The 25,530-nt window shown below is 57.2% G+C and overlaps 1 protein-coding gene across 1 annotated transcript; it reads left to right on the forward strand.

Annotated features, from left to right (window-relative positions):
* Nucleotides 1-833: 833 nt before the first annotated feature.
* On the forward strand, nt 834-19,301 carry IFNAR1 (interferon alpha and beta receptor subunit 1). The gene is made up of 11 exons (XM_090271424.1): nt 834-1,031; nt 5,392-5,515; nt 9,557-9,735; nt 11,494-11,651; nt 11,758-11,899; nt 12,622-12,748; nt 13,964-14,160; nt 14,266-14,411; nt 16,629-16,779; nt 17,497-17,639; nt 18,813-19,301. Exons 1-11 carry the CDS (start codon nt 959-961, stop codon nt 19,056-19,058), a joined length of 1,686 nt encoding a protein of 561 aa, XP_090127550.1. The 5' UTR covers nt 834-958; the 3' UTR covers nt 19,059-19,301.
* The last annotated feature ends 6,229 nt before the right edge of the window (nt 19,302-25,530 follow it).

The following is a 25,530-nucleotide window of genomic DNA, read 5'->3' on the forward strand; positions in this document are numbered from 1 at the left end:
GCCCAGACAGTACCCGCCCGCGCGGAGGGGGTGACTTCCACGGCGCGCAGACGACGGCTCCCCTCAAAGCCGCCCGGGGGCACAATCGAGCGGTTCTCTGGAAGCGCCCCGTTTGCCACGTGATTGGTCGCTGACAGGGTTCGGAGTTAGAATTAGCGGCGAAGCAGCGGGTGGCCGATCTCACTGCTCATCGCTCGGACTTCCCGTCCGCTCGTTCCCATCCTGCCCGCAGTCTGTTAAGGCGTCTAACCGACCACCTGAACGGCGCACTCAGGCTGCCGCTGAAAACCGTCAGCGGCCCCCGACCCTGGGGCCTTCCCTTCGCCCCTCGGCCGGGCCGCCCAGAAAACGAGCGCGGAACGGCCTCAACCACTGCCCTGGGCGGGCAGCGCCCTGCGCGCAGGAAAGGGTCGGGCGGCCCGGCAGCTTCCCGTCCGCCGCCTCTAACGCCCAGTCGGCGGGCGGGCGGGCGGGGCGGGGCGGGGCGGCACTCAGAGCCTCGAGGCCTGCGCAGGCGCACTGGCAACGCGCCGGGTCGCTGCGAGAATCAAGGGCTCTCGTTAGGCGTGGCTTTTCCAGAAGCGAGTGGACCGCGAGTGGGCAGTCACTGGCCGGAAAGTGGGGGCTCGAGGAGGGGGCCCAACACATTCCCGAGCACGCGTCGCCCACCACCTCCCCCCACCTGCCCCGCCTCCGGCACCAACTCTCGCGATAGAATCGCGGGACGGCGCGTGAGGGGAGGGCGGTGCGTGCGCGGAGAGCGATTGCGTGCGCAGGGACTGGGGGAAATAAGCGGTAGAAAGAGCGTGGGGCGGGGCGGGGGGCGGGGCGAGGGGCGGGGCGAGGCGAGCGCGGGGCTGTGGTCCGAGCGCCCCAGCTCCGGACTTGTTTCGGTTGCCAGCGCACTGCTGCGGGGGCCCGCGATGTGACTGGCGGGGCTGGCGGCGGGCCGCGGAGGATGATCGCCCTCCTGGCCGTGAGGGCCCTCATTCTGGTCGCCGGGGCGCCATGGGTGCTCCCCGCAGCCGCAGGTAAGAGGCGGAGGTCCGGGCGCAGGCTCCGGGCCGGGCTGCGGCGGCGCCGGACGCCACGGCCCCGGGAGGCGGGTGGCGCGGGGCAGACGTCCTTCTGCGAGACCTCCGGTCGTCCGCAGCCGCAGCCCTCGGGTGGAAGCCGGCCTGGGCTGGAACACCGAGAGGAAGTGGTGGCGGAGCTCCGAGCGTCGCTTCCTCGGCCGCGAGCGCGCCGGCCCCGGGCCCCCCGCCCCCGCGTGCTGGGTGTCGAGAGGCGTCGGGTCGAGCCTGTTTCCTCTTTGGAAAGTCGGGCAGCACGGCCGGACCGCGCGACTTCAGGTGCTCGCCACGGACGGCGCTCTCGGCTGTCCCCGGAGCCGGCTTCCTCCGTTTGGTAAACAGCCCGTCCCACGTGGGGGGGCGATGAGCTGCGGGCGTGTCCGGTCCTCTAGCGCAATACGGAGGAGCGACAGGACGGCGACACGGCCGCGGCCGCACGGCTGCGTCCTCGGGGCTCGTTTGCTGCCGTTCTTCCTGCGCCGCTGGGGCGCCGCGGGGGTGGCAGCCGCGCTCAAGCTCCTTTGGCCGCGGGGCGGGGTTCCCGAAGGGAAGAGGCCCGGCCGCCGCGGGCAGAAACTCGGGGTCCGGGGGGCCGCCTGCGGGAGTCAGATGCCCGGCTGCCGGCCGCCACCGCCCTGGCTTGGAGCGCGGGGCGCGGGGGCGATGGGGTCTCGGTGCGATCCGCGCTCGTTTCTCGGGAGCCTTCGGTTCCCGGAGAAGCGCAGTGCCCTTGGGCCGGCTTCAGCGGGAGCGTGTCCCCGGAGCTTTTACATAAAATGAACGTTCCAGGAGGATGCGCATCGAGATCCGTAGTGGAAAAATAGATACTTTTCTAAAGATCCCAATTGTCGTCTAGATTAGAGGAGAGCTGCTAAAAACGCGTTCTGCGCACAGGCAGCATCCCTGGGCTCCGGACTGTTACATGCGCCACGCCCTGCCCTGCCGTGTTTTAAAGCAGGATTTCCAGCCGCTGTGCCCGAGGCTTCGCAGAGCAGGCAGCACCTGGCTGTTTCGTGGGGGGCACTGGCCTCTCTTCCCTGAGACGGACAAATAAAACATGACAGCAGCCCACACAACGGTACCTGTCTGGTGGGAAGGAATCAAAATTATACCAATTTTTTTTTTTTTTTGTCAGATCAGCCCAAAATGTAAGTTTTTTTTTTTTTTTGGTCTGCTGCAGAGTCTTAGTAATTAGTTTACGTGTGCCTCGAGATGAAAAAGGTTGAAAATTGGTGCTTGAAACGTATGAACTCCTTTAGCTTTCAAAGCAGCCAGCAGGCACCGTTGTCCTCGTTCTACAGAGGGGCGCACGGGGGGGGCCGAGGGATGGAGTCACGTGCCCAGGGCCGGCACAGCGGGCCAGTAGCCGAGCGGAGAGCCGGACCCTGGGCATCGGGCCCCAGAGACCGTCCTTCGGCTAACCTCCTTTTTTTCTCAAAGGAACGGTAGTGTTCCAAACTAAACGTTACCCTTAACTTGGGATCACAATGCGGCTCTTTCAAAGTCATTCAGACCTTCATACTTTTAAACCAAGTAAATGCAATTCTGGGACCCTGGCCTGAGAAAACTACAAAATATGGGAGGAAATTTGTATTTGTGTAGATGTATGGGTTTGGATTTATGTCAGCCTTTTTTAAAGTATGTTTTATTGATTATGCTGTTACAGTTGTCCCACTTATTTTCCCTTTGCTCCCCTCCGCCTAGTACCCCGCCCCTTAGTTCACGTCCATGGGTCGTGCATGTAAGTTCTTTGGCTTCGCTCTTTCCTGTGTTATGCTTAACTTTCCCCTGTCTATTTGTACCAACAGATTATGCTTCTTAGTCCCTGCACCATTTCCCCATTTCTCCCCCTCCCCCTCCCAGCTGATCACCCTCCAAATGCTCCCCACACCTATGATTCTGTTCCTGCTCTGGTGGTTTGTTTAGTTTGTTTTTGTTTTTATTCAGTTATTGAGAGTTGTGAGTTTGTCATCATTTTAATGTTCATACTTTTGATCTTTTTCTTAAGTAAGTCCCTTTGACATTTCTTGAAATAATGGTGATGATGACCTCTTTTAGCTTTACCTTGTCTGGGAAGCACTTCATCTGCCCTTCCATTCCAAATGATAGCTTTGCTGGATAGAGTAATCTTGGTTGTAGGTCCTTGCTTTTCATCACATTGAATACTTCTTGCCAGTCCCTTCCTGCCTGCAAAGTGTCCTCTGAGAAACCAGCTAATAGTCTTATAGGCACCCCTTTGTAGGTAACCCTCTGCTTTTCTCTTGCTGCTCTTAGGATTCTCTTTATCTTTAACCTTTGGCATTTTAATTATGATGTGTCTTGATGATTTCTTCTTCTTCTCCTTCTGGCACCCCTATGATTCAGATGTTGGCACGTTTAAAGTTGTCCCAGAGGTTCCTAAGCTTCTCCTCATTTTTTTCAATTCTTGTTTTGTCTTTCTGTACTGGTTGACTGTTTATTTCTTTCTTTTGTTCCATATCATTGATTTGAATCCTGGCTTTCTTCCCATCACTGTTGGTTCCCTGTGTAATTTTCTTTATTTCACTTCTTCCTTTATTTTGCAGCCATAATCATTTCTCTGAGCATCCTGATCACTGGTGTTTTGAACTCTACATCTGATAGGTTGCTTATCTCCATTTCATTTAGTTCTTTTTCTGGGGTTTTGTTCTGTTCTTTCATTTGGGCCATGTTTCTTTGCCTCCTCAAGTTGGCAGCCTCCTTGTGTTTGTTTCTGTGTATTAGGTAGAGCTGCTTTGACTCTGTGTCTTGGTCATGTGGCCCAATGTAGTAGGTGTCCTGTAGGGTCCAGTGGGACAGCCTCCCCCACCACCCATGGTGGGTACTCAAGGTGCACCCTTTGCGTGGGCTGAGGACACCCTCCTCTTGTAGATGAGCCTCGGTTGCTGTTGGCAGATCAATGGGAGAGGTTTACCCAGGCAGAAGGAAAGGCTAGAGATATTGTAGGAACCAGAAATAAATGTAGAAGCTTGTCTTTTAAAAATTGTAGTTTATCACAGTGAGAAAATCAGACCTTTGTGATATTGAAGGACTCCTGTGAACCCAGCGTTCTGCTGAACCCCTGAAAGATGCAGGTTAAGTGTGCCGCCTGGTGTACAGAGCCTGCCCTGCAGGGACTTGCACTCTGGCTGGAGATTTGTGTTCGGCACAACAAGCCTCCATTCCGCCAGCGTTGGGAGCCGGCTGGCTCTGCCAGCGCGCTCTGTCCCTTCTTCACCGACTGCGGCGCGGGGGTGAGCAGCTCGGGGTCCTGGTGCGGCCGGGGCCGGGGTGCAGGGCGGCGTGGGCTGCGGGGCGGAGGAAGGCTTTCTGGAAGGGGTCAGACTCGGGGCAAGGGCTTGGAGGGTTTGGTGGTCAGAGAGGAGAAGCGTGGATCGCGGCGGCCAGAAAGGGGCAGAGAGGAGAGAGGGCATCCCGCCGGCGGAAGCCTCGTGCCGGAAGTGTCAGGGGAGAAGGGAGGTCTGTGGACGGACGTCCCCACAAATACGGGAGGGCTCGGGCTTGGTCTGTTCTGCAGTCAAGGCCTCCTCAGGTGCCAGGGGGGCCCGGCTGGCGTGACAGACCTTCACACCGCTCGGTCCCTCGGTTTGGTTTGGGAGCAGTCGCTCCCTGGGTCTAGCTGCCAGCTCTGAAGTGCCGTCTGCTCAGTTCTGCATCCGAGGATGGAGGCCTCTCTCGAGGACGTGGAACCGGGCTCCGTCGGAGCCTGTACCCTTCCGTCAGCGTGACTTCCAGGCCAAACAAACATTCTCTCTTTATACAGAGGATGTTGCCTCCGTTAAAAGACAATGCCCACTTTTTCCCTTTATTTCCCCACTTTTATTGGGATATAATAGACATATAACATGTTTTAAAGATTAGAAAAATTCTTTTTCCAGCTCTCAGATGCAGAGATATAAATAATTAGCAGCTTTTCTGTGCTAAGAGCAATCATTAGGTGTTCTTAGATTTTTTGCATGCTTTATTAAATGTAAATGTATCTACTCTTTCATCAGCGATGTGAAGGGAAGACTAACACTTTTTAAAGACATCTGTAGTGGCCTTGACTGGTGGGGCTCGGTGGGTGGGGCGTCACCCTGCAAACCGAAATGTCACCGGTCCAGTTCCTGGTCAGGACACAGGCCTCGGGTGCAGGTGCGGGTGCAGTCCCTGGTTGGGGGCGCACGAGAGGCAGCCAGTCAGTGTCTCTCTCCCTCTCTTTCTCCTTCCCTTCCTCGCTCTCTAAAAGTAAATAAATGCAATCTTTTTAAAGAAATGTCTGTAGTGTATCCATAGCTCTTCTTCCTCGTTACCTCTACAGGGCGGACAGATCTAAAACCTCCTCGCGACGCAGAAGTCTCCATCACTGACGACACCTTCATCCTGAGCTGGGGCAGCAGCAGCGAGCCTGGCAGCAATGTCACCTTCTCCGCAGATTACCGCACGTACGTGACCCTCCTCACTCGTTGGTCGGAACCCTCTGAGGAACGTGTGTAACTCCGGCACCACCATTTTTCTTTCCAGATTTGTGTAACATTTGTTTTTTTTTCATTTTTAAGAGAAATTTCGTGTCTGCCCACTATTTGTAACCTCCTTTCTGCAAGTGGGGACTCAGTGGAATTCCTCTTTGGGCATTGATGCCAAAGAGACATCGGGGACGGCCGGCAGGTGGCTGCTGGTCCCCAGTGGACCTTCTGTTCTGGGTGCCCCACCGCCATGACTAGAGATCCGAGTCTGAGCGAGAGCATCCCGGCGCCCGGGGCGGCGGGGACAACCCCGGGAGGCCTGTGCCCGGTTTTGGACCAGGACAGCAGGTCTCCATCACAGGGCTTCCTGTTCCCTCCGTCACAGGCAGCATCCTTGTTTTGGCTGCAGAGTGTAAGCAGCTGCATGCCCCAGTCCCCATGCGGGGGGTGTCGGCGCCTGCTCCCCGGTGCGGCCTCTCCGCTCCGTGACTGCCGAGAGGATAGGCAGCGGGGCGCAGGAGAAGGGGTTCCAGGCGCACACGGCTCTGCTTGGGGTGCAGGGCCTGTCCTAGAAAGAGCAGGTGACCGCAGTGAGGGGCAGGTCCCCTTCACCCATGGCCACACCGCTGGCGTTCTGCTGTCGCGTGTCAGGGAGACTGAAACCATGTGGGCATGTGTGTGTGTACATGTACACATGTGCAGATGGTTGCTCTCCAATTCGATAACGGGACTGGGCAAAAGTAGGTTTACAGCTGTGAGTACATGAAATGGGGTTTATTCCTGCATGATTATTTATTAATTGGGGTATTGTTTTTTACGTGAAGGACTGTAAGCCAACTTTTGCACTCCCTGTGCAAGAATTTTTATCTCTACCGAGTTTCTTTCGATGTAACTTTGACATCTGTTCCCTATTCCGTTCTTTGCCTTAGCTCAGAATCTTCTTGTGAAACATCTGTTCTAAGTGGCCAAGGTGACTCCAGATGCTCTTGTTGAAAGCGACCCGTGTCCTGGAGAGTGGAGCCTCGCCCCGCGCTCCTCAGCCCACGCTGTCCTTCACACACACGCAAACACGTGTGCACTTACGCACACACACCCTACACAGGAGCTGCTCACCCGCGCTCCTTCACTGTCCCCACTGTCCTTCACACGCACACACACGCGCGCGCGCGCACGCCCCACCGGAGCACGTGACGCCGCGTGTCCGCGAGTTCTTCCTCTGGCGCATCCGGCTGGCTCTGTCGGCAGCTGCCCTGGGGGAGGGGGCGGGGAGGAGGGGGGCATCTCTGCTGCCTGTGCTCTGCCTCGGTTTCCTTGTCAGTCACGGGAGCAGAAAGGAAAACTGTGGCCCTGTATGCATATCAGCACCCGAGACGGGTGCTTTTGAGAGTGAAAAGAGGCCCCTAACGTTGCAGAAGCCGAGACAACGAGCTCACAGCAGGCCTGTCCCGGGCAAACTGGGCGAGGACACCCCAGTAACCAAGTGTCTGACTAAGGAGGTGGTCAGGAGTCTTAAGCAGTTACACAGAAGGTGCTCGGAACAGCGGCGTGGCCAGAGGGACCCGCTGGCCTGCAGTTCCGGCCAGCAGCAGGCCGAGATGTCTCCGTGAGTGTGTGTCTCTGAGGACAGAGGACCCAGGTCCCTGCTGACAAGTCACGCCCAGACCCAGGAAGACGCTGTTGGCACTCAGGGCCCGTGGGGCCCACGCAGGCTGACACACGGTGCCTGCGGCCTCTCCCGCAGTCGGTCCGGGAGCCTGCATTGCGCAGGGTCCTTCCTGCCCCCAGCAAACAGCGATGGCCGGTGATACCAGGCCTGCCGCTCCCGGTGCCCAGAAAGCCCCGAGCGGGAGGGAGGAAGGCAGCACCAGGCTCTTTCCTGAGACCTGTGTCCGGGAGGGTTTTAGACCCGCCACGTGCTCGTCTTCAGTTCCGTTCCGGTCTCACTCCCGTGTGAGATGAAGCGGGTTTGTTTTTGTCTTTGTTTTCTAAGCAATACCCTGGCTGGTTTAGCTCAGTGGATTGAGCGTCGGCCTGCGAGCTAAGTGTCGCTGGTTCGATCTTCCAGTCAGGGCACATCAGAGAAGGAAAACTCTGACTCCAAAAAACCTCCGCTGCCTTGCGGCATACCTCTTCAGGGGAAAGGCTAAGGGAGTAAACCCCGACAGAAAATCCGGAGCCGGAGTCCCTAAGGCGGTTTGACGTTGTAGTCAACACCGGCAACTCCTGCGGCGCACCTGAAGCCAAGCTGTATTGACTCCGTCTTTCCCTTGGACCCTTCAGCTGCGAAGAGAGGGGGGGTCTGCTGCATGGGCAACAGCAGACCCTCCATATCACCCTGCCCAGGCTCTGTAGCTTCAGCTTCACTGGAGAGGACACTCCAGCGTCATCGCAAGATGTCGATTCAACACGGGAGGAGACAGATACCATGTCACTCCCGAGTCGGACTGCACAGCCATTCTCGGCGGTGCAGATAGACTCTTAAGAAGCTACACCATCGTCTCTCGAGACGGACGGCTGCCGACGACAACGACGACCCAGGCGGCGGCTGCTGCCCTGGCTCCTGTGTACGCAAAAGCAGCCCCGCGGGCTATGCAGGACGGGTGCGCAACGGGGCACTGAGTTGTGAATGTTTGGTTTGTTTCTTTGTTTCGGGTTTTAAATGTTCCGTCTAGTGTCCTGTTTCGAATACAAGTGTTTCAGGTGGATAGACCCCAGTGCACGGCCGGCGCGTCACGCCCCACCTGCTTTTATCCTGCCCCTCCAGGCCCCTTGGTGTCCGGGCCCCCACGCCCAAGAGGCCCGTGTGCTGCTTCCACGTTCCAGAACGTCTTCTGTCTCTGGAATTGTATTTTCTAATCAGTGACATTTGAGGAGCATAAAACTATCCCCCAAAACCCTGGGTTTTGAGGTGAGGAGTCTTAGGAATGTGGGTGTTGGATTAAGGTACCATGGACCCCACTCCAGTCTCAGAGCTCAGACAGGTCCAGCCTGAGAGGGACCGGCCAGGAAGGCAGCGTGCTGCACGCTAGTGTGCATTTTTGGTAATTTTAAAAACTGTTTCCATTTTGAAAAATAGGGTAGATTTGAATTTGGGTCAGCACCACAATTACTTAGATATTATCCCTAGTTCCTACTGCCATAAAACATCCTTACAATGAATTCTACAGTATCACACACACACACAAAGTCAGCTCGTGCCGGGACTCTGGATTCAGCTTGGCAGAAGGGCCTTCTCGGAGGCTCGCTTCTCTGCTCGAGGGTGGGCAGGGCTCAGGAGGCGAAGGTTTTGAAATCTCATGTGTACTTTCTGCCCCTCCTCCTGACTTCAGACCCTCTCCCCTTCGTGGCAACAGGTCCTTTCTGCGGTGAGTGCTGGTGACCACTGATTTCCTCTCGTGTCCTAAGACTCTAACATCGATCACTTAAGCTTTCTGGTCGGTTCAGTCCACGTTGAGGAATGTATTAGTGTCCGTTATTTTAAGGTCTTTGTTTCTAGTGATGTGGTAGGAGGAAGGAAGGAGATCAGCAGGCAGAAGGGATGTTCTGGTTTGGACGGAGGAGAGGAAATTCTCAAAGCATGTTCATTCAGAGATCTTTCTTGGGGCCGGTAACTCTGTTCACAGGAGGAGCTGGGAGGGGAACGGTCAGGTCCAGTTCACAGGTTTTCAGTAGGAAGGGAAGACCCAGAAACACAAATCAGGCGGCAGAAGCTGACAGCGGTGTGCCCCCTCTCCTCACCGGTCATTTCTTTCTCTTTGTCTTTGAAATCTCAACACAGCCCCCCCGAAATTATAGAACTCTATTACATAGGCGCTGTATGTCAGAGTTCTTCCTTTTTATGAGTAATCACTTGGTATGCATGCATTGAAAAAGCAGCTTACCCGCTGAAATGTTAGCAGGACGTTTTCTCAAGCAGCAGAAGTAGCTAAACCAGTGCTACGGTGCTAGCAAACAGGAGACGCGTCTGACGGCTTTTGTGTTCATTCCCCCTCCCTTCCTTCCTTTGCGTTTTGTTTACAGACCTGAGATGAGGAGCTGGGTGGGACTGCCCGGGTGCCAGTGCATCGCTGGTACCGCCTGCGACTTCTCTTCCCTCAAGGTCAGCGTGTTTGAAGAAATCCGGCTGCGCATAAGAGCGGAAGCAGGAAACAGCACCTCTCCGTGGCAGGAGCTTGACTCATTTATACCGTTCCACAAAGGTGAGGAAAGGCCGCCAGCTGGGTGACGTCACAGTGCTTGTTACAGGTCCCCAGGACTGCTCCCGCCCGAAACCATCCGTCCCGTCCGTCTCCCACCTTAAAACAAACGAAAGCCCCCTGACACCTGTCTCCTCCCTGCCGCGGCCTGGCCTGCCCGCTCCCCCCGGAGGGGGGCCCTCAGAGTGCGGCCCCCGGAACAGCTCCATCCGAGCTCGGCGGGCATTTGCCTTTTCACCCCCACCCCTCCTGAGTGCTCGCCGGCGCTTCCCGGATGCCGTTGGGGTGACCGAGGGACGGGCCGCAGGCGGGGGGCACACCCGTCTCACTTGTGAGTGGGGAGTCGGGAGGTGTAACAGCGTGAGCCAGCGCGCTCTCCTTGCTGGGCGTGCGGTTGGTTGGTTTGGGGAAATATAGTTACGTTTTTATAACAAATATTTGTTATAGTGATTTTATCATTATTTTTAATGAGTTAAATATTTTAAATTTTTATCCGTTATAATGTCTAATATGCTAAACATCGATATAATGCAAAGTCCTCTGGGTCCCTCAGTTTGCTTACAAGGACCTGAGACCAGCCACCGCCCCGCACGGCGCCCGCAGCTTGTCTGCGCCACTTTTCTCGGCCTCTTCTCCTCCCACGTCCCCGCGTGTGTGCTCTGGGCCGCATCGCTGCACTGAACCCACCCTTCGAGGCCAGCCGTGAGGTCCCCGTCCTCCGCGGGCTGTGCTCCCCTGTGGCACCGTGGTCACTGCTCCTTCTCCTTGAGACCCTGTGTCTCTGGCCCTCCAGGGCGTGGCGTCTCGGCTCTCCTGCTCCTCACAGCGGTCGATCCTGTGCCCGTGACTCCGCACCCAGACCGCTGCGGGCTCCGTCCTGTAGCCTCCTGTCCGCTCTCGCCCCGCAGGTGGCCCTCAGACTTGCCGAGCCTCCCCCCCCACTCCGTCCCCACACCTTGGGCTGGCCTCGCCTGCCGTGTGGTCAGCGTCTCTGCTCAGGTGCTAAGTCAGTTCAGTGCCCCCCGCCCCGCCGGCGTGTCTCTGGTCTTGCCCATCCCTGGTGGCGGCATCACCTGTTGGCTTGCTCGGGCCCAGAGCCTCAGAGTCGCCTTGACTTCTCCTCCCTGGGCCCCGCGCGCAGCCCAGCAGCACGGTGCCAACGCTTGGCCCACAGAGCCGGCCGCCTGCGCTGTTGCCCTGCACTCCCGCCGCGGGCCTTCCCAGGCCACTGTCCCCGCGCTGGGGCACCTGCTGCCACGGCTGCATCCTCAGACATTAACCAGGACGCCCTCACCTACTGTCAGTCAGACCGTGGCCCTCCGCCGCTCGCGCCCCCGCTTCTGTGGCCCCTGGCCGGCTGCCTGCCTACTCTCGCCGGCCAGCAATCAGCCGCTCGCGCGCCCCCCACCCCCACTCCCACCGTAGGGCCTTGCACTTGTGCGCTGCAGCCTGGGTCACACACACCCTCCGGGGAGGGCAGGTCGCCGCTCCCCGGTCTCAGGGAGACTTTCCCCGAGGGACGTGCCTGTGACAGCGCTCCTCCGTTCTCTGTCCCTGTGTGCTACGTCGTGTTTCCTGATAGCGCACAGGACGTGTATATTTGTTTGTTGGGGGTTTGCTGTGTCCCCCATGAAAGTGCAAGCCGCGTGGGGGACGGCCTCGGGGTCACGCGTCAGGCACACATGGAGCAGTCGCACTCACTTGTTCGGTGGCTGGGCGCTATGCGGATGAAGCTCTATGTAAGTGTTCTGGTTTTTCCAGCACGGATTGGCCCTCCAAAAGTACACTTAGAAGCTGAAGATAAGGCCATAATAGTCAGCATCTCCCCTCCTGGAGCGAAAGACAGCGCCATGTGGGCCATGGACCGGTCGAACTTTATATACGTCATCGTCTACTGGAAGCAGGGGTCGGGCAAGCCGGTGAGCGTCGCTTTCGCCTTTGATTCATATGCGAGAGAAATGACGTGACTTAATTCTAAAATTTGACACTGCACTTAAAAAACAGGCTTCTGTCTTTTTATCATAGAGAAAGAACGAAACTCTTTATCCCAGAACCTCCATTAATAACCTGTCACCAGAGACCACCTACTGTGTGACAGTGAGGGCGAGGATCCGGCTGCAGAGGAAGGCCGCGGTGGAGAGTCCCGTGCGTTGTGTCAACACCACCGGTGAGCGGGCGGTTTGCCTTCCGGTTCCGTGGGCGTGCGAGCAGGCGAGCGGTCTGGTGGTTCCGGCGTTTTCCCTGTAGCTGCCTGAGTGTGCGACGGTTTATCAGGCACTCGAACAAAAGCGCTCACAGAAGCAAAGGCACCTGCTCGGTGTCCGCACAGCGGGGGGCCCTTCCAGAAGCCACGCCGTGGTACGGGCAGCGTTAAGCGTGAGCACACCTGATACATTTTATCAGTAACGTGTGGCCAGCACCTCAGCTCAAAGGCAGGCGCTTACACTCGTTTGTTTTCGTTATAAATGTAACCAGCCCTGTTGTTTAAATCAAACCGAAGCCATGGCTGGGAAGTGCCGTTTTCCCCTCCGGCCTCCTCAGCCCGGCTCTGCCCGTCGGAGAGAAGCAGCTTGCGGGCCTCGTTTCAGGCTGGGACCAGGGCTTCTCCCAACAGACTTACGGCTCTCTTATTCTGTGTTTTAAACGTAAAAGCACAAGTAATTTCACCTGTCATTTTGAGGGCGTCTTTGCGTCACTCGTACACACGGGTCCATCACACCCGTCGTGGCCGCGTGGTACCGGCCGCCATGCCAATCGCCGGCGTCACTTACCCTCATAACGGCGGAATGCCGGCCCGGCGTCCCCTGCCCGTGCCCTCAGGGACCCTCACCACCCCTCAGCTCACCAGACTGGTAAGTACGTGTGCTTTTTGTGTTCTCTGTCTTCCAGCTGAAAATGTGGATAAACTGCCTCCCCCCGAGAACGTACAAGTCAGGGCGCAAAATCAGGTCTATGTCCTTCAGTGGGACTGGAATCACACACACGAAAACGTGACCTTCCAAGCCCAGTGGAATCAGTAAGTTCCGGTCCGTCCCCTCCCTTTTGCACAGCTCGTGTGGCCCAGGCCATCGCTGCCTCTCACTGGGCTGTGGCTCCCGCCACAGTGCTGACCCCTGAGCGCTGGCTGTGAGCCCGGCAGCTCACGGCGCTGCGGTCTCCCCCGGAGGCTCGGCGTGCTCCCCTGAGCCCCTGGGTTGCTGACAAGAGGCATTTCTGCAGTCGTTGGACGCACGGTGGCCCACTCCTTGGAGCTCATCACAAGACAACCTCTGACCCCCTAGACCCGCTTTTGGATTCACTCAAAGTCCACTGATTCGCAGCCTTAATTTCATTTGTAAAATCTCTTCTTCTTTGATGCAGCCTAGTCAGCAGTCACGGGTCCTGCCCCTGCTTAGGGGCAGCGTGCACCAGGGGCCCCTTGGGCGTCCACCCACCACGGGGGCAGAGACCCGCGTAGCGGAGCCTCTGGGGGCAGTGAGGGAGGAGGCCGACTCAGTGGGTGGGGGGGTACCGGCGCAGCCACAGGCTGTCCTGCAGGCGTGGGGGTGCCGCTGGGAATGGTGTGTCGTGGGAGGGCAGCGTGTGGTCTGTGTGGAGATGGCTGTGCTGTGCGGTGCCGGGGACGAAGGGGACACTAGAGACGGGGAGCCGGAAGGGAGGCTGCCGCTGTTCCCCGAGGCGGTGCTCCAGGCTGCTGGGCGCCCCGCTCTGCTCTGCCCGCTCTGACCACGCCGCGGCGCGCGCCCGTTGGCCGCTCGCCGTGGGTGCGCCTCCGCGTGGCCGCAGTCGGACTGTGCACTGAGGCCGCTGACCGTGGGCTGGGGAGAGACGTCTGCTGCACCCAGTAGTTCCACATCTGGACACAAACGCTAAAATAGCGCAAAGCGATTAAGACGAGCCAGTTCTGAGTATTTGTTACTCTTCTCTTTAATACCGTTTATTTAGTTGGGACCTTATGTAACCTGACTTTCAGTAGCGGCGGTGCTTAGCGGCCAGCTCACGGCTTTCCCGCACGTAGGTGCGCAGCCCCGCGCACTCCGCTGCTGTATCGCCGTCCGGCCCTCGCTCCCCACTCTCCGGCTGGGGTCCCCGTCTCTTCTACGCGCCTCCCGCTCCCTGAGGGCGGGGACCAGCCCCTGACGGGATGTCTGGCCTCCTGCGGGTACCCCGTGGAAGGAGTATGTGTGGAATTTTTAGAAAAACTAACTTTTTGTTTTTTTGGTTTTAAAAGTGCCTTCTTAAAGATCTTTGAGGACTACAAGGAGAAGTGGAGAGAGGTGCCAGACTGCGGGCACGTCCGGGCCACCCAGTGCGTCCTGCCCCGGAGCGCCTTCCGGAGGGGCATCTACTACCTCCGGGTGCGGGCGTCCTGCGGGAACAGCACCTCCCGGTGGTCCGCGGAGAGGAAGTTTGATGCCGAGAGCCAACGTAAGCCGATGGGTGTTCTTCTAGGCTGTCTGTCTTCGGTTTGGTAGGTCCTTCGGACCGCCTTTCTGACCTAAGGTAACGGGTGTCTTCACACGCTGTTTCCAGCCGTCATCCCCCCGCCCGTGGTGACCGTGAACGCGGTGAACGCCAGCTCCCTGCGCGTCTACATCGGCTCGCAGAACAAGTCTGCGTTCCAGCACTACCCGCTGACGTACGAGATTGTGTTTTGGGAAAACACTTCAGACGCTGAGGTAAAAAGACTACGTGGTATCGTTTTGTAATTTAGAGTTGTAAGTGATTGGGTTTAAGAAAAAGCTCGGAGTTACAATTTCAGGGAAATTTCAAAACTTTTAAGACTGTGATTAATTCACATACTTACAACATGGGAAATACTAGCATTTCTCGTGTTCTGCGTGGCAGAGCTCTAATTCCCCTGCATCTGGGCCCCAGGCTGTCCTCAGGCTTCAGAGCCCAGGACCCCAGTCCCGTTCAGTCAGAACCTCTGGGGGCAGAGGTCAGGAATCCGCATCTTTGACGTGACCCCCCACACTTGCCTAGGCCGCTGTCTGTCAGCACTGCCCCCCGCTAGCGTAACCGCTGCTGTGTCGGGGGGGCTGTCTCCCACGATGTGGGTGCTCGGCACCGTCTCTGGCCTCCGCCCTCCAGGTGCAGAGCTTCCTCCCCGTGGTGACAACGCAAACCACCTCCAGACATGCCAGGCACCCCCGGGGGCCCGCACCCGTCCAAAGGGGCAAAAATTGGTTCTGAGGGGGCAGAAGGTGCGTAGCTCACAGCGGCCCGTGGCTCTCGAGAAAAGCTGCCCCCAGGGTTCCCCTGGGCGCGCACAGCCTCATCCCTGCATCTGCAGCCTCCCTGTGGGGACGGCTTAGAGACCTGTCTGCAGAGGGTCCTCGTGGGGGCGTCATGGAGAAGGTAGAGAAACCCCAGTTTGAACACTCCAGTCCGAAACCACTGACAAAGGTAACTCAGCAGCGGACGGGCCACGTGGCGCCTCAGTCGCTTCTTCCGTGGAACTATAAGCAAGGGATCAGCCTTTAAAGGTCTCATGCCATGGATTTGGTTAATTCTTTCACTTCATTTTCTGTTGGAAATGATGAAAGTTCCGGTTACTTCTCCCTCTGAACACACTGTGACCAGTGTCATTTAGCCCCATGACCGTGGCAGCCAGTTCTCAGTCGTCCCCGGTCCAGGAAAACGTAGGTCTGTGCTTCTCTGCCAGGCGTCTGGCTTCAGACGGGGCTTCCCCACCTCTCCAAAGTGGCAGCAGCTGGAGTGACTAGCTTACGGGGGGATATTTAGTAACGAGTGAAGCCGTGTCTAGCGCGTGGCTGGGTAAATGGTAGGGATTCAGAAACTTCGAGTTACCTTCTGTCCCGCGCTGGGTCATTCATCAGCAGCTACAGCAGCAGTAGCGGCTCACGGTCCCCAAACGCGTGGTACCTGTCGGGCGTGTGCCACGAAGGGTCTGAGGGTCATGGCCTCAGTCCCTCTGTGAACAGCCCTGCGGGACGGCACAACCCGGACGTCACTGTGCAGCCAGTTCGTGGGGCGGGCGCCCGGGGCTGCCTCCCGGGCTGGGCTCCCGGCAGCGGTGCGGCATGAGCGTGGGTCCGCCGCGTGCAAGCTCGGTTTGGCCGCCTCCCGTGCGTCCGCTCCATGGAGAAGAGTGCGTGCTCCGCGCGGGCTCCCATCCGGGGAGGACGAGGCAGACCCAGCCCTGACCCCCCGCCTCAGCCGCGGGGCCCTCAGGAGGGACATGGAGCGTGTTCTGAGCCAGGAGGGACACGGAGCGTGTTCTGAGCCAGGAGGGACACGGAGAGCGTGTTCTGAGCCAGGAGGGACACGGAGAGCGTGTTCTGAGCCAGGAGGGACACGGAGAGCGTGTTCTGAGCCAGGAGGGACACGGAGAGCGTGTTCTGAGCCAGGAGGGACACGGAGAGTCTGTTCTGGGCCGGGGGACGCTTCGTTACATCCCACAACACCTTTACGTCCGTCACGCACTCCGTGGCCATCGCTGACTGGCGCCGATGGGAGCAGCAGCTGTCCTCGCTGTTCCCCGTCGGACGTAGGAGAGGCCCCGGAGCTGCTAGGACAGCGACACGCCGGCAGTTTGAGGCCGGAGCCCCTGCCCCTAACCGTCCTGCCGCTGACCAGGGGCAGGGCGGTGGCAGTGAGACTAACGGGGCGTGTTCTCGATAAAACACCTCGGGGTGTCTGACAGACTGACGCCCGTGTTTCTTTCCCACGGTGGAGCATCTGTAACTCTCTGCCCTGGTTACGACGTGGCGTCCAGAACAAACGCGCATGCTCCTTAAACGCACGGCCGCGGTGCTCGGGGCGGCCCGTCGGAGAAGGGCTGGTGAAAGATCAGAAAGCAGCCACTCCCCTGCGGTTCCGGGGTGGCTGCGTTTATGCGTGTTTATCCACGGCCTGCTTCTCTCTTCTAGAGGACGGTCATAGAGGGGAGGACTGACTTCACGCTCCCGAACCTGAAAGCGCTGACCGTGTACTGCGTCAGGGCCAGGACCCTCCTCCAGGACGGGCGGCGGAGGGACAGCAGCGTGTTCGGCGAGACCGTGTGCGGGAGGACGAAACCAGGTCAGGCCCGCCCGCGCGTCTTCCCGAGAGCGGAACTAGGCTGACCGAGTAACTCGGGCCACCGAGCCTCGTGAAGCGCTGCACTTCCACTGCAAAGAGAGTATTTCCATCACGAGTCCCACAATTAGAAGTAGGCCTTCAAGCTGGGTCTTTCCGTTTTAGAAAATATGGTTAACGCTCAGTTCAGTGCTGCGTTTTTTGAACACTTTCTGTTCCCTCCACTGTTCGCATAATTAATTTCCTGTAATTATTACCCTTCAGCATTAAACAAGACTTCAATTTTTCACATATTCCTTCACATAATTATCACGTTCCGTTGTGAGTTTGGTTTGCTTCCACGTGGGAATAGGGAATGGTTTGGTCCGGTTTGCGTTTTCGCTCCTGGAGCGCGCAGGTCAGGGCTCATCCAAGCTCAGTCTACGGCACGCGGTGCTAGAGGCCAAGGCCGCCGTGTGGTCGGAGCTCTGGGTCGGTCTCACGCCCTCCAGGGGGCTCTGATGTCCCCGCCAGGCCACTCGTGAAGAGAAGGTGTCATTGCCCACAGCAGTCGTAGGCTTGGTGCTGCCGGAAATCTTCCCAAGGATGTTATGTAATCGATGTTCACTTAACAGACGTCCTTCCACACGGCTGTGTTTTCTATACAAACCGGTCACTGCTTGTAATGTGTTTGTGTGTCACAACACATGTGGGCGCTAAGCATTGTGCACGTGTGTTTAGGAAGCGCTCCCAGCACCTGGCTGGTGGTTGTCATCTGCACCGTGGTGGCCGTCCCCGCCGTCCTGTGTGGCCTGCTAGCCCTCGTGAAGCTGATCAACTACGTCTTCTTCCCGGCCAGCGCGCCTCCCTCCGCCATCGACAAGGTTGGTGACTTCTTTGTCGGCGGCTGGGTTTTCCTTCAGACGCAGGGGCACAGTGTCAGATCCCAGCAGAATGTATACGTTGCTTGCTGTTTAGAAAATAGACTGCTTTGGGTCTTTTCTTCAAAGTTGCAGTGAATTAACTTGGGAGACAGTTATTCAGTGTGATGTCACGGGAGAGGAAGGTTTGTCATATTTTTCTGGCACTTTTACCACCGAAAGCCTTTGTAGTCCCAGAAAGACCCCACGCCGCCATCAGTGCAGAAACTGGAGTCCAGGGGCTTCTGTGGAGGAACCCCAGAGAGTGAAACAGCGGCGCACGCGCTTCCTCCCGGGGTCCTCCTGCAGGGTCAGCACTGGGAAGGAAAGCCCTCAGCGAGGACGACTGAAGCCTGGAATCTGCCCAGGGGCTGCATCCATGGCCGGGGCGCGGGGGGCTTCAGGGGCCTGCCCGGACAGTGGCCGGGAGCCTGGGCTTTGGAGCTGGATGGGCGCGAAGGAGAGCGGTCAGCCGGGGGAGTTTGCCCTCGGGCGCGCCGGGACCTTGCGCGCGCCTCCCAGGCTGAGCAGCGGGGCGGCCGCACCTTCCGCGGGGCTGTGAGCAGCAAAGCCGAGCCCCTTAAAACGCCTGTCGCGTTTTTCTCTCCTATCCCCGAGTTTTTTAAGTCATTCCTGTGTATGCTCTGCTACCCATTGCTGTGACTTAAAGAATTTAAAACCCGCCGGGGCAGCGTTGGTGCTTCTGGAGCTTTGTGGATTGGAGATAAGATTTTTTATTCTTTCGCAGTGAGATGCCCACAGCCTGGGGCGCTCGCTGCCGGTCCTCCCGTGTCCCCTCCCCCTCCCCCAGGGCAGCGCGTCCTCCTCAGCTCCCCCTTTGACACAGGCATGAGCTCCCTGAGCGGCTTTAGGCTGAACAGTGTGTCACCGGGGCGGGGGCGGGGAGGCGGCGGTGACAGCCAGCTCACTGCTGTCAGCAACTGAGTCCCCAAAACGGAAGCTAAGCAAACAGCCGGAACAGGAGCAGAGTCGTAGTTACGGAGCCCACAGGGAGGTTGTAATGCAGGTGCTGTGCTCTGAGTGGGCTTTTTAATACCAAACAAAAGCCACTAGAACTCTGAAATTGGTTCTTATTACTTTACCTGACCTGTCCCTGCTGTTTTCTTCTTCAATCAGTATGTCTCCGAGCAGTCGCTGAGGAACATGCTGCTGTCCCCTTCCGAGGAGCACACCGAACCGTGTTTCATAATCGAAAAGATAGACACTGTTTCTGCCGTAGAAGAAATCAGTCAGAGCGACGAAGGTCACAAAACCTACAATTCCCAGAGCAGCCAAGACTCAGGGAACTACTCTAACGAAGACGAGGACAGTGGCAGTAAGACGGGCGCGGACCCCGGGCAGGACCGCGGGTGGCGGAAGTGAGCTCTGCCCCGTCGGGGGCCCGGCCTCGGCCCCGCGCTTCTCCCAGGGCCTGTTGGGAGATGTGCTTGTTGGAGAAGAGACGCCTGCGGATCGCGGGTCCCAGAAATGCAGGCGAGCGCTTAACCTGCTAATGAAGGAAGTTGCAGGAACCTGGGACAAGCCCTCCCCGTCGCTTCCCGCGGGCGATGTCCTCAAAGACCCGCTCACTCCCGAGATGCCTGGTCTCTCCTGCGGGGCCCTGAGTGGCGCGTGCGCTCGGCAGCCACGGCCGTCACGAACACACCCTCCGTTCTGGGACCGTCCCTGACGTTTCAGGAGGTGTTCAGACGTTTGGTCTTTTCTTCTGACGCCGAGGTGGGCCCGAGGAAGTTTCTTTAGAAACGCTGACCACCACCACCACTGAAAAGATTTTCTGAAAAAAGAGCTCACTCTAGAAAACATCCGCAGATGCCGCAAACGTGGCACTTACGGCTTTTCAGGGGAATTCTGTCCATCCATCCCAGCCGCGTGGGTTCCTCCATCACGGTTACCTGACCAGGTGACCTGCACGAAACCTTCAGATGCCTGAGTCCCGCCTTATTAGACCAATAGCTTCCGATGAGAACCTGCATTGCCCAGAGTTACAAAGAAATAGAAAACTACCTAAGCAGAGGAGCTACTCTGAGTTTTTAAGGCATGGGAGCGCGAAGAGGTCAGGGGCTCTGTGAAGAAGCCTTGGGGCAGGTCCTGCTGCTGGGGGAACAAAGCAGGGACCTCCGACATCACAGGTAGAAGACACCGTGAGCGCCTGAGACACGGGGGCCTGTCTTCAGGTGTGAAGACCCTCTGGTCTTCAAGGGATGGTGCCTGGGCAGCGGCAGCAGCGCCCGGGAGGCGCTGGGTTCTCCTGTCTTTGGGACAGGAAGCCGCTGCTCCATGCCAGGCCTCCCCCATCCGCCGCAGCCTAACCCAGGCGCTTGTTCATAAGCGGTGGGACTTTTCCTGAAACACTGCGGACTTGAGGTCACCAATCCCCTGCCTCGAAATTACCCTGTTGGTGGTTGTTGGAGGGGCTAGACATAACCTAAGCATGTATGTGAAAGATGTATATCATTACAGCCAGGACTGCTGCATCAGTACAGAATGCACATTAATGTGTCAGAGGTGTACATGTGCCACGGGTCTGTGTTCACGTTCCTGCACACTTATACCCCCACATGCACACCCACACAGTGTGGCCTGTGTGCCGCTACGGGCCCATAAAGTACTAAGTCTGGATTCTAATCAGAGCATAGAAAAGCTGCCCAGAACTTCAGCATCTGACCAGAACGTTGCCACCTGCAAAAACGTGATTTTAAAAATAGAATTTAGAGTGTATCTTTTACCCGGCCTGTGATCTGTAAGGCAGCTCTTAAGACTCGAACGTGGCCAGAAACCTTCCTTCCGTCCGTCCTCGTGGCCCGTGACTGCCTGACGTGCGGCGGTTTGTTTTGTCTGGCGTCCGCCGGCCCCCACGCGCCCCGCGCTCCACGTTGAAGCCCGCAGGAAACAATGACCACGTGAATGAAGTGGGGAACGTGAACCAAGTGCGTGTTTCTGACGGTGCCTGTTTACTGAGTCGTGGACGGACATACTGATGTTTTTCGTTTCTATGCAAAAACCTTTTGTATCATTTGTGTTTTTGTCCTAAACCGTATCACTGTAAACAGTTTCATATTGCTGTAATAAAAGTAGGGGCTGAAAGCCACGGGTTTTCTTCTTGTGCTGGAACTTAATACTTTATGCCCCGAAGGCGCTGCGGCTGGCGCCTTCCCGAGGGGCTGAGAGCCAGGGGGGCGCCCGAGCCTGGTGTCACACGGCCAGCATCGTGCGTCCCGAGGGGCCACCACCACTGCCGCCATGTCCTGCCACGTGTCCTAGACAAGGAGCCCACTGGCTCTCCCCTTTACACGACGCGGCTTCGGTCCTGGCCGGAGCCCCGCCTGCCGAGGGCGCACGGTGCTGCTCTGCTGCCGGGCCTCATCGGCTCCGCGTCCGCAGGTACGTCCTCTCGGGACAGGCTCCGCCTAAGGAGACTCCCCAGGCCCCACGGAAACCGGTCTCTGCTGTCATCGGGGCACTGGGCTCGGAAGCTGAACACAGTTGGCATTCAGCTGGGATCCCTCCTACGTCACTGTTTTTATAAGCGTTCTCATTTTTCAGAATGGGCGGGAAGCAGATGTTTAATAACTCCATCCCTGATGCCCAGGAAATGCCCTGTCCTTACAAGTAGCAACGTGTACCAGTGACAGGCACCGTCCTCATCCCCTTTTCCCGGGTGTAGGTGATCGCAGAACGCACACATGTGGGTGTTTGTGCCGGGGTGCGTGCACCGATGAGGAAATCAGGACTGTTGTTTACCCCACCTCAGGGGAAGGCGGCAGGGAGAGAAAACTGGAGGTCTTCCCCCTGGGAACGCGGGTCTGGCAGAGGTCGTCCGGGGAGTGAGGAGCAGGGCTTGATGCAAACGGGGAAAATAAATGGTGGGGCAGACGGTCTGGCTTAGGGAGAAAAAAGTTCTCGGGAAGAGGGAGGAAATGGAGAAACTACGCCTCTCAGCAGCTGATTTAAGTTAAACATGTCTTCTCCCAGTGACTCCTGGCCCTCACCCCCATCCGGAAAATTTCCTAAAGAGGAAGGGGCTGAGGGGATGGACTGAATGAAGAAGGAAAGCATTTTCCTGTCTCTCCAGTAGGAAGATGGTCCCTTTTCTCAACAACAACAGAATTAGTCCTTACAGACCAAAGAGTGTAGTGCCTTTTGGGTACTCAGTTCTTGTCTGTTCCCAATTCTTACAATGCTTTCGTCTCTGGGATTTGACTTGTAGAAAGACGCTTACGAATGTTACGACTAAAAGTGCGCCGTCCGCTCTGAAAGAAAGCCCCCGAGGACCCGCACGCGGAGGCTGTGGGGTCCGCCCGTCGCGCCCGCGGGCCCGGCTCCCTCCCCAGGAGCGCGCAGTGCGTCCCCGCAGGTCACCGCTGCCTGGAGCTCGAGCTCGCGGTCCGGGAAGCACGAGCTTCTCCCGGGACCCGCCACCAGGGGGAGACAAGCCACCCTGTTCAGCGTCCCAACCGCAGGTGTTCCGAAACTGACGCCCAAGGGGGTCGCGGGGCAGCGTGCGGAAGGCGGGGTGGCGGAGGGCTGGGCGCGTCCCGGAGAGGTTCGGGCTCCCAGGTGGAGCCAGTGATGAGCCCGCGAAAGCTGAGTTCCGGGTCAGCCGTTCTTGGTGTTCAGTAAGCGTGTCCCAAACTCTGCACGGGACAGACGCTAGAAGTATTTCTGTCGCGTGGTGCTTTGCGTACACGGGCGTTGTACTTCCAGAGAGAGGTGATGAGGCTGTTGGTATGAAAGCATGTCCTTCCTTCCCTGGGATCTCAGTGATTTCTGCCACCTTTGCGCCCCACCTGTGCCCCTTGCAATGTGGGAGACAGCCTTACCTGAAATCCCCACGGGCCAGGTGTCCTGTATTTTCATCACAACCCCAATGACGTTACACTTCAAAAGGACTATTCGCCCCCACACCCTCAAACCAGTACAAATAATGCTTTATACAGAATTTTATACCAGCTCCGTTACACAGAACATGTTTCATTTACCATTACAAACATTAGCTGAGAGTTACTATTACAAACATTATGCAGGGGAATAAAAGCAGGTTTATAGTTAATAGTGGAAACAACACAATAATGAGTAAATAATAGGTCAAGAGTAAACCGTCAGGAACTCTCAACCGTAACCCCACTTCCGCCCGGGCCCGTATTGCCAGAGAAATAAATGCTTCTAGTCCGGTCCCAGGACAAAGACGAGGGCGGCGTCTCCCACCTGGCCCAGGTCACATATCACTTCACGTCACCGCACTTTGAGGCCTGTGGGGCCCCCTGTGGACTCCGGGACCACGGAGCTCACGCGTCTGATAGAATAACTGTCCTTTTAAGCCTCTGTCTGTGGTTACTTTGTCAGAGTAGCCGCCGAAGACTAGTGTTGATGTATATCATCGGGAGGAGCCCCTCAGCAGTGAGAAAGGACCCCCAGACCCTGCCGACCCCTCCAGGGTGCCTTTCTGGACGCTCTAGGGGGAAATTGGCTCCTTGACTTCTCCCGCGTCCCTTGGCTTGAGGCTCCTTTTTCCATCTTCAAGGCCAGCAACATGCACAAAGGTCAAGTTCTCACAGGGCCTTGCTCTGACCTGGGCCCACCCAGAAACCCAGAGTAAGCTCCCTGTCCCGAGGTCAGCTGGCAAGCCACCCCAATCCTGTATGCTACCCTGATTCCCCCTTTGGCATCCAGCCTCGCATATTCACGGGTTCCGGGGGTGACGCCCTGGACATCTTTAGGGGGAACGTTTCTGCCTTGCACAGCACCTTCTCTCCACCCAAGGTGGTTCTCCTTCTCTGTTGAACCCTCCCTGATAGGTGGCCTTGGACCCAGGGACCCGTCTACTCAAAGGGGACGCGACAACGGGCACTGGATCACGGGATCCAGTGGTCCTCGTGGGTCACGGCACGTGGGAGCGCCGGCGTCACAGAGGCCTGGGTGGCCCGGAGCACCACCGCTGGGGCACCAGCTGGGCCACGAGGGGTGGAGGTGCTGGGCTCCTGGGGGTGGGACCACGGGGCGCGAGTCCACTGGCCTCTCCCGCCACCACGCTCGGAGTCCCCTGAGGAAGCTGCACGTTAGGTGTGGCAGGACTGAGGCCCCAGTTTCCTGGTGGGGGGAGGGGGGCTAAGGGAGGGCTCTGCGGAAGGACCCAGTAAGGGCTGCACTGCATCTGAATCTGTGGCTGAAGCCTGAGGAATATAACTGTATCCTAACAGCAGTGGGCCACTTGGCAGAGGAAGGAGGGACCATGCAGGCGAGGGTGATGCCCTCGGATTAGGATGAGGAGTTAGAACGACAAGGGTGGGCGGGAGGAGAGGGCCTGGAATGCCGGGAACTCCCTGGGGCACACTGGGGTGCTTCAAGACCAAGGGCCGACTAGGAACGGACTGTTCAGGACGGAGCGTGTTGACACACTAATGGCGGTGGAAGCCCCTCGGGGGTAAAGACCACCAGGCACGCGGCCTGGGACAGAAGTGCTAGCCGGGGGTCAGGCGAGAGGAGGAAGAAGAGAGGGTGCACAATGGCCGGGAGGCCGTCTTCAGAAGCAGGGGCTGTAGCTGTCCCACTAACCTCCCTGTAAGGTGACAGAGCCATTGAGAGGGAGCCTCTGCATGCCCGGCAGTGACTGTGGGGAGGGCGGGAAGAAGCTGAGCTGCACCTGAAAGGAGGCAGCGCGGTCACCATACGGCCCCCCTGCCGGTCAAGGTGACCCCTGAACTCTCAGTCCCTTTCACCCATTGAAGATGTGGGGGCGTAGGACAGTCAGCTGTGACCCAAGAGCGATGACTAATGCGGCAGCGTCTCAGCCCCATTCACGCCCAGGGAGAGGCCAGACCACACACAGCGCCACCGTGGAGTGTGGGGACGGTGTTTGAAGCCTCTTCTTCCTTCTCTGTCCACTGAACCCAATAAATGGATTATAAATGGCCTGTGAGGTCTCCTCTGTGGCCTGTGACGTCTCGTTGGCACGGGTTCAGTTCCAAGTGACTCACGTGGAAGAGCTCAGCAAGGACTTGAGTGGAAAGTCTTCCTTTCATCCTAATTCAGCTAGTTAACCCGGGGGCCCTAGGGAACAACCGTAAGCCCCCTCGTAAGATGGAGAAGAGGAGAAGCGACTTTTCCTACAATCACCGGCAAATGAGTTTGTTAGGTATACTCTCAAATTCTCTTTAAAACTTCTTTTCAACAAACCAAGAAACTGATTCTCTCCACACATTTTACTTGGGTTTGTTTTAGGCCCAATTTTTATGTTCCTGAAAATCACTGAACTTGCAGAGAGACCTCCCAGCAGTGAATGTCTCCTTCTGACCTGACTCCTGGGCCGTTGTCTTCAGAGTTCTTACCACATTTTGTCATGGTTTTTATTTGTTTTGTTACGAGGATCCAGACTCAGTGAGGCCAAGCGTGCTTTCCCCATCGACACACACACACATGCTAGCGTGGTGCCCGGAACGGGGGCAGTGCTCGGTCCCTCTGTCGAAGAAAGAATAAATCAAAGAAACGATTACAACTGTTATTTTCTGCAGAATAACGACTAAGAAGTTCATCTATTTTATTCCCCAACAGTGTTCCAGCAAAGATTAACGATATAAAATTCTCTGTGAAAAAGTTTTTATTTCCAGAATGTTACATTTAAGGCAGACCAACAAATTCAGGCAAGTTGCATGATATGAAGTCAATACACAAAAGCTGGTCACAAACCTATACACTAACAATGAACAACGTGAAAAGAAATTTAGGAAAACAATCCCACTCATCATCGCATCAAAAAGAATAAAATATTTAACAATAAACTTAACCAAACAAGTGAAAGATTTATACACGGAAAACTATGAACACTGCTGAAAGAAAC

The sequence above is a fragment of the Furipterus horrens genome, unplaced genomic scaffold, assembly GCF_987537825.1.
Source record: "Furipterus horrens unplaced genomic scaffold, mFurHor1.1.pri manual_scaffold_1, whole genome shotgun sequence".
In the NCBI taxonomy this organism is placed as follows: Eukaryota; Metazoa; Chordata; class Mammalia; order Chiroptera; family Furipteridae; genus Furipterus; species Furipterus horrens.

Bases quoted from the DNA above. Each gene is read 5' to 3' on its own strand.
- IFNAR1 (XM_090271424.1), top strand. From the start codon at position 959: ATGATCGCCCTCCTGGCCGTGAGGGCCCTCATTCTGGTCGCCGGGGCG. The intron at 1,032-5,391 runs GTAAGAGGCGGA...TTACCTCTACAG, and splicing joins GGTGCTCCCCGCAGCCGCAG to GGCGGACAGATCTAAAACCT. The intron at 14,161-14,265 runs GTAAGCCGATGG...CGCTGTTTCCAG, and splicing joins GTTTGATGCCGAGAGCCAAC to CCGTCATCCCCCCGCCCGTG.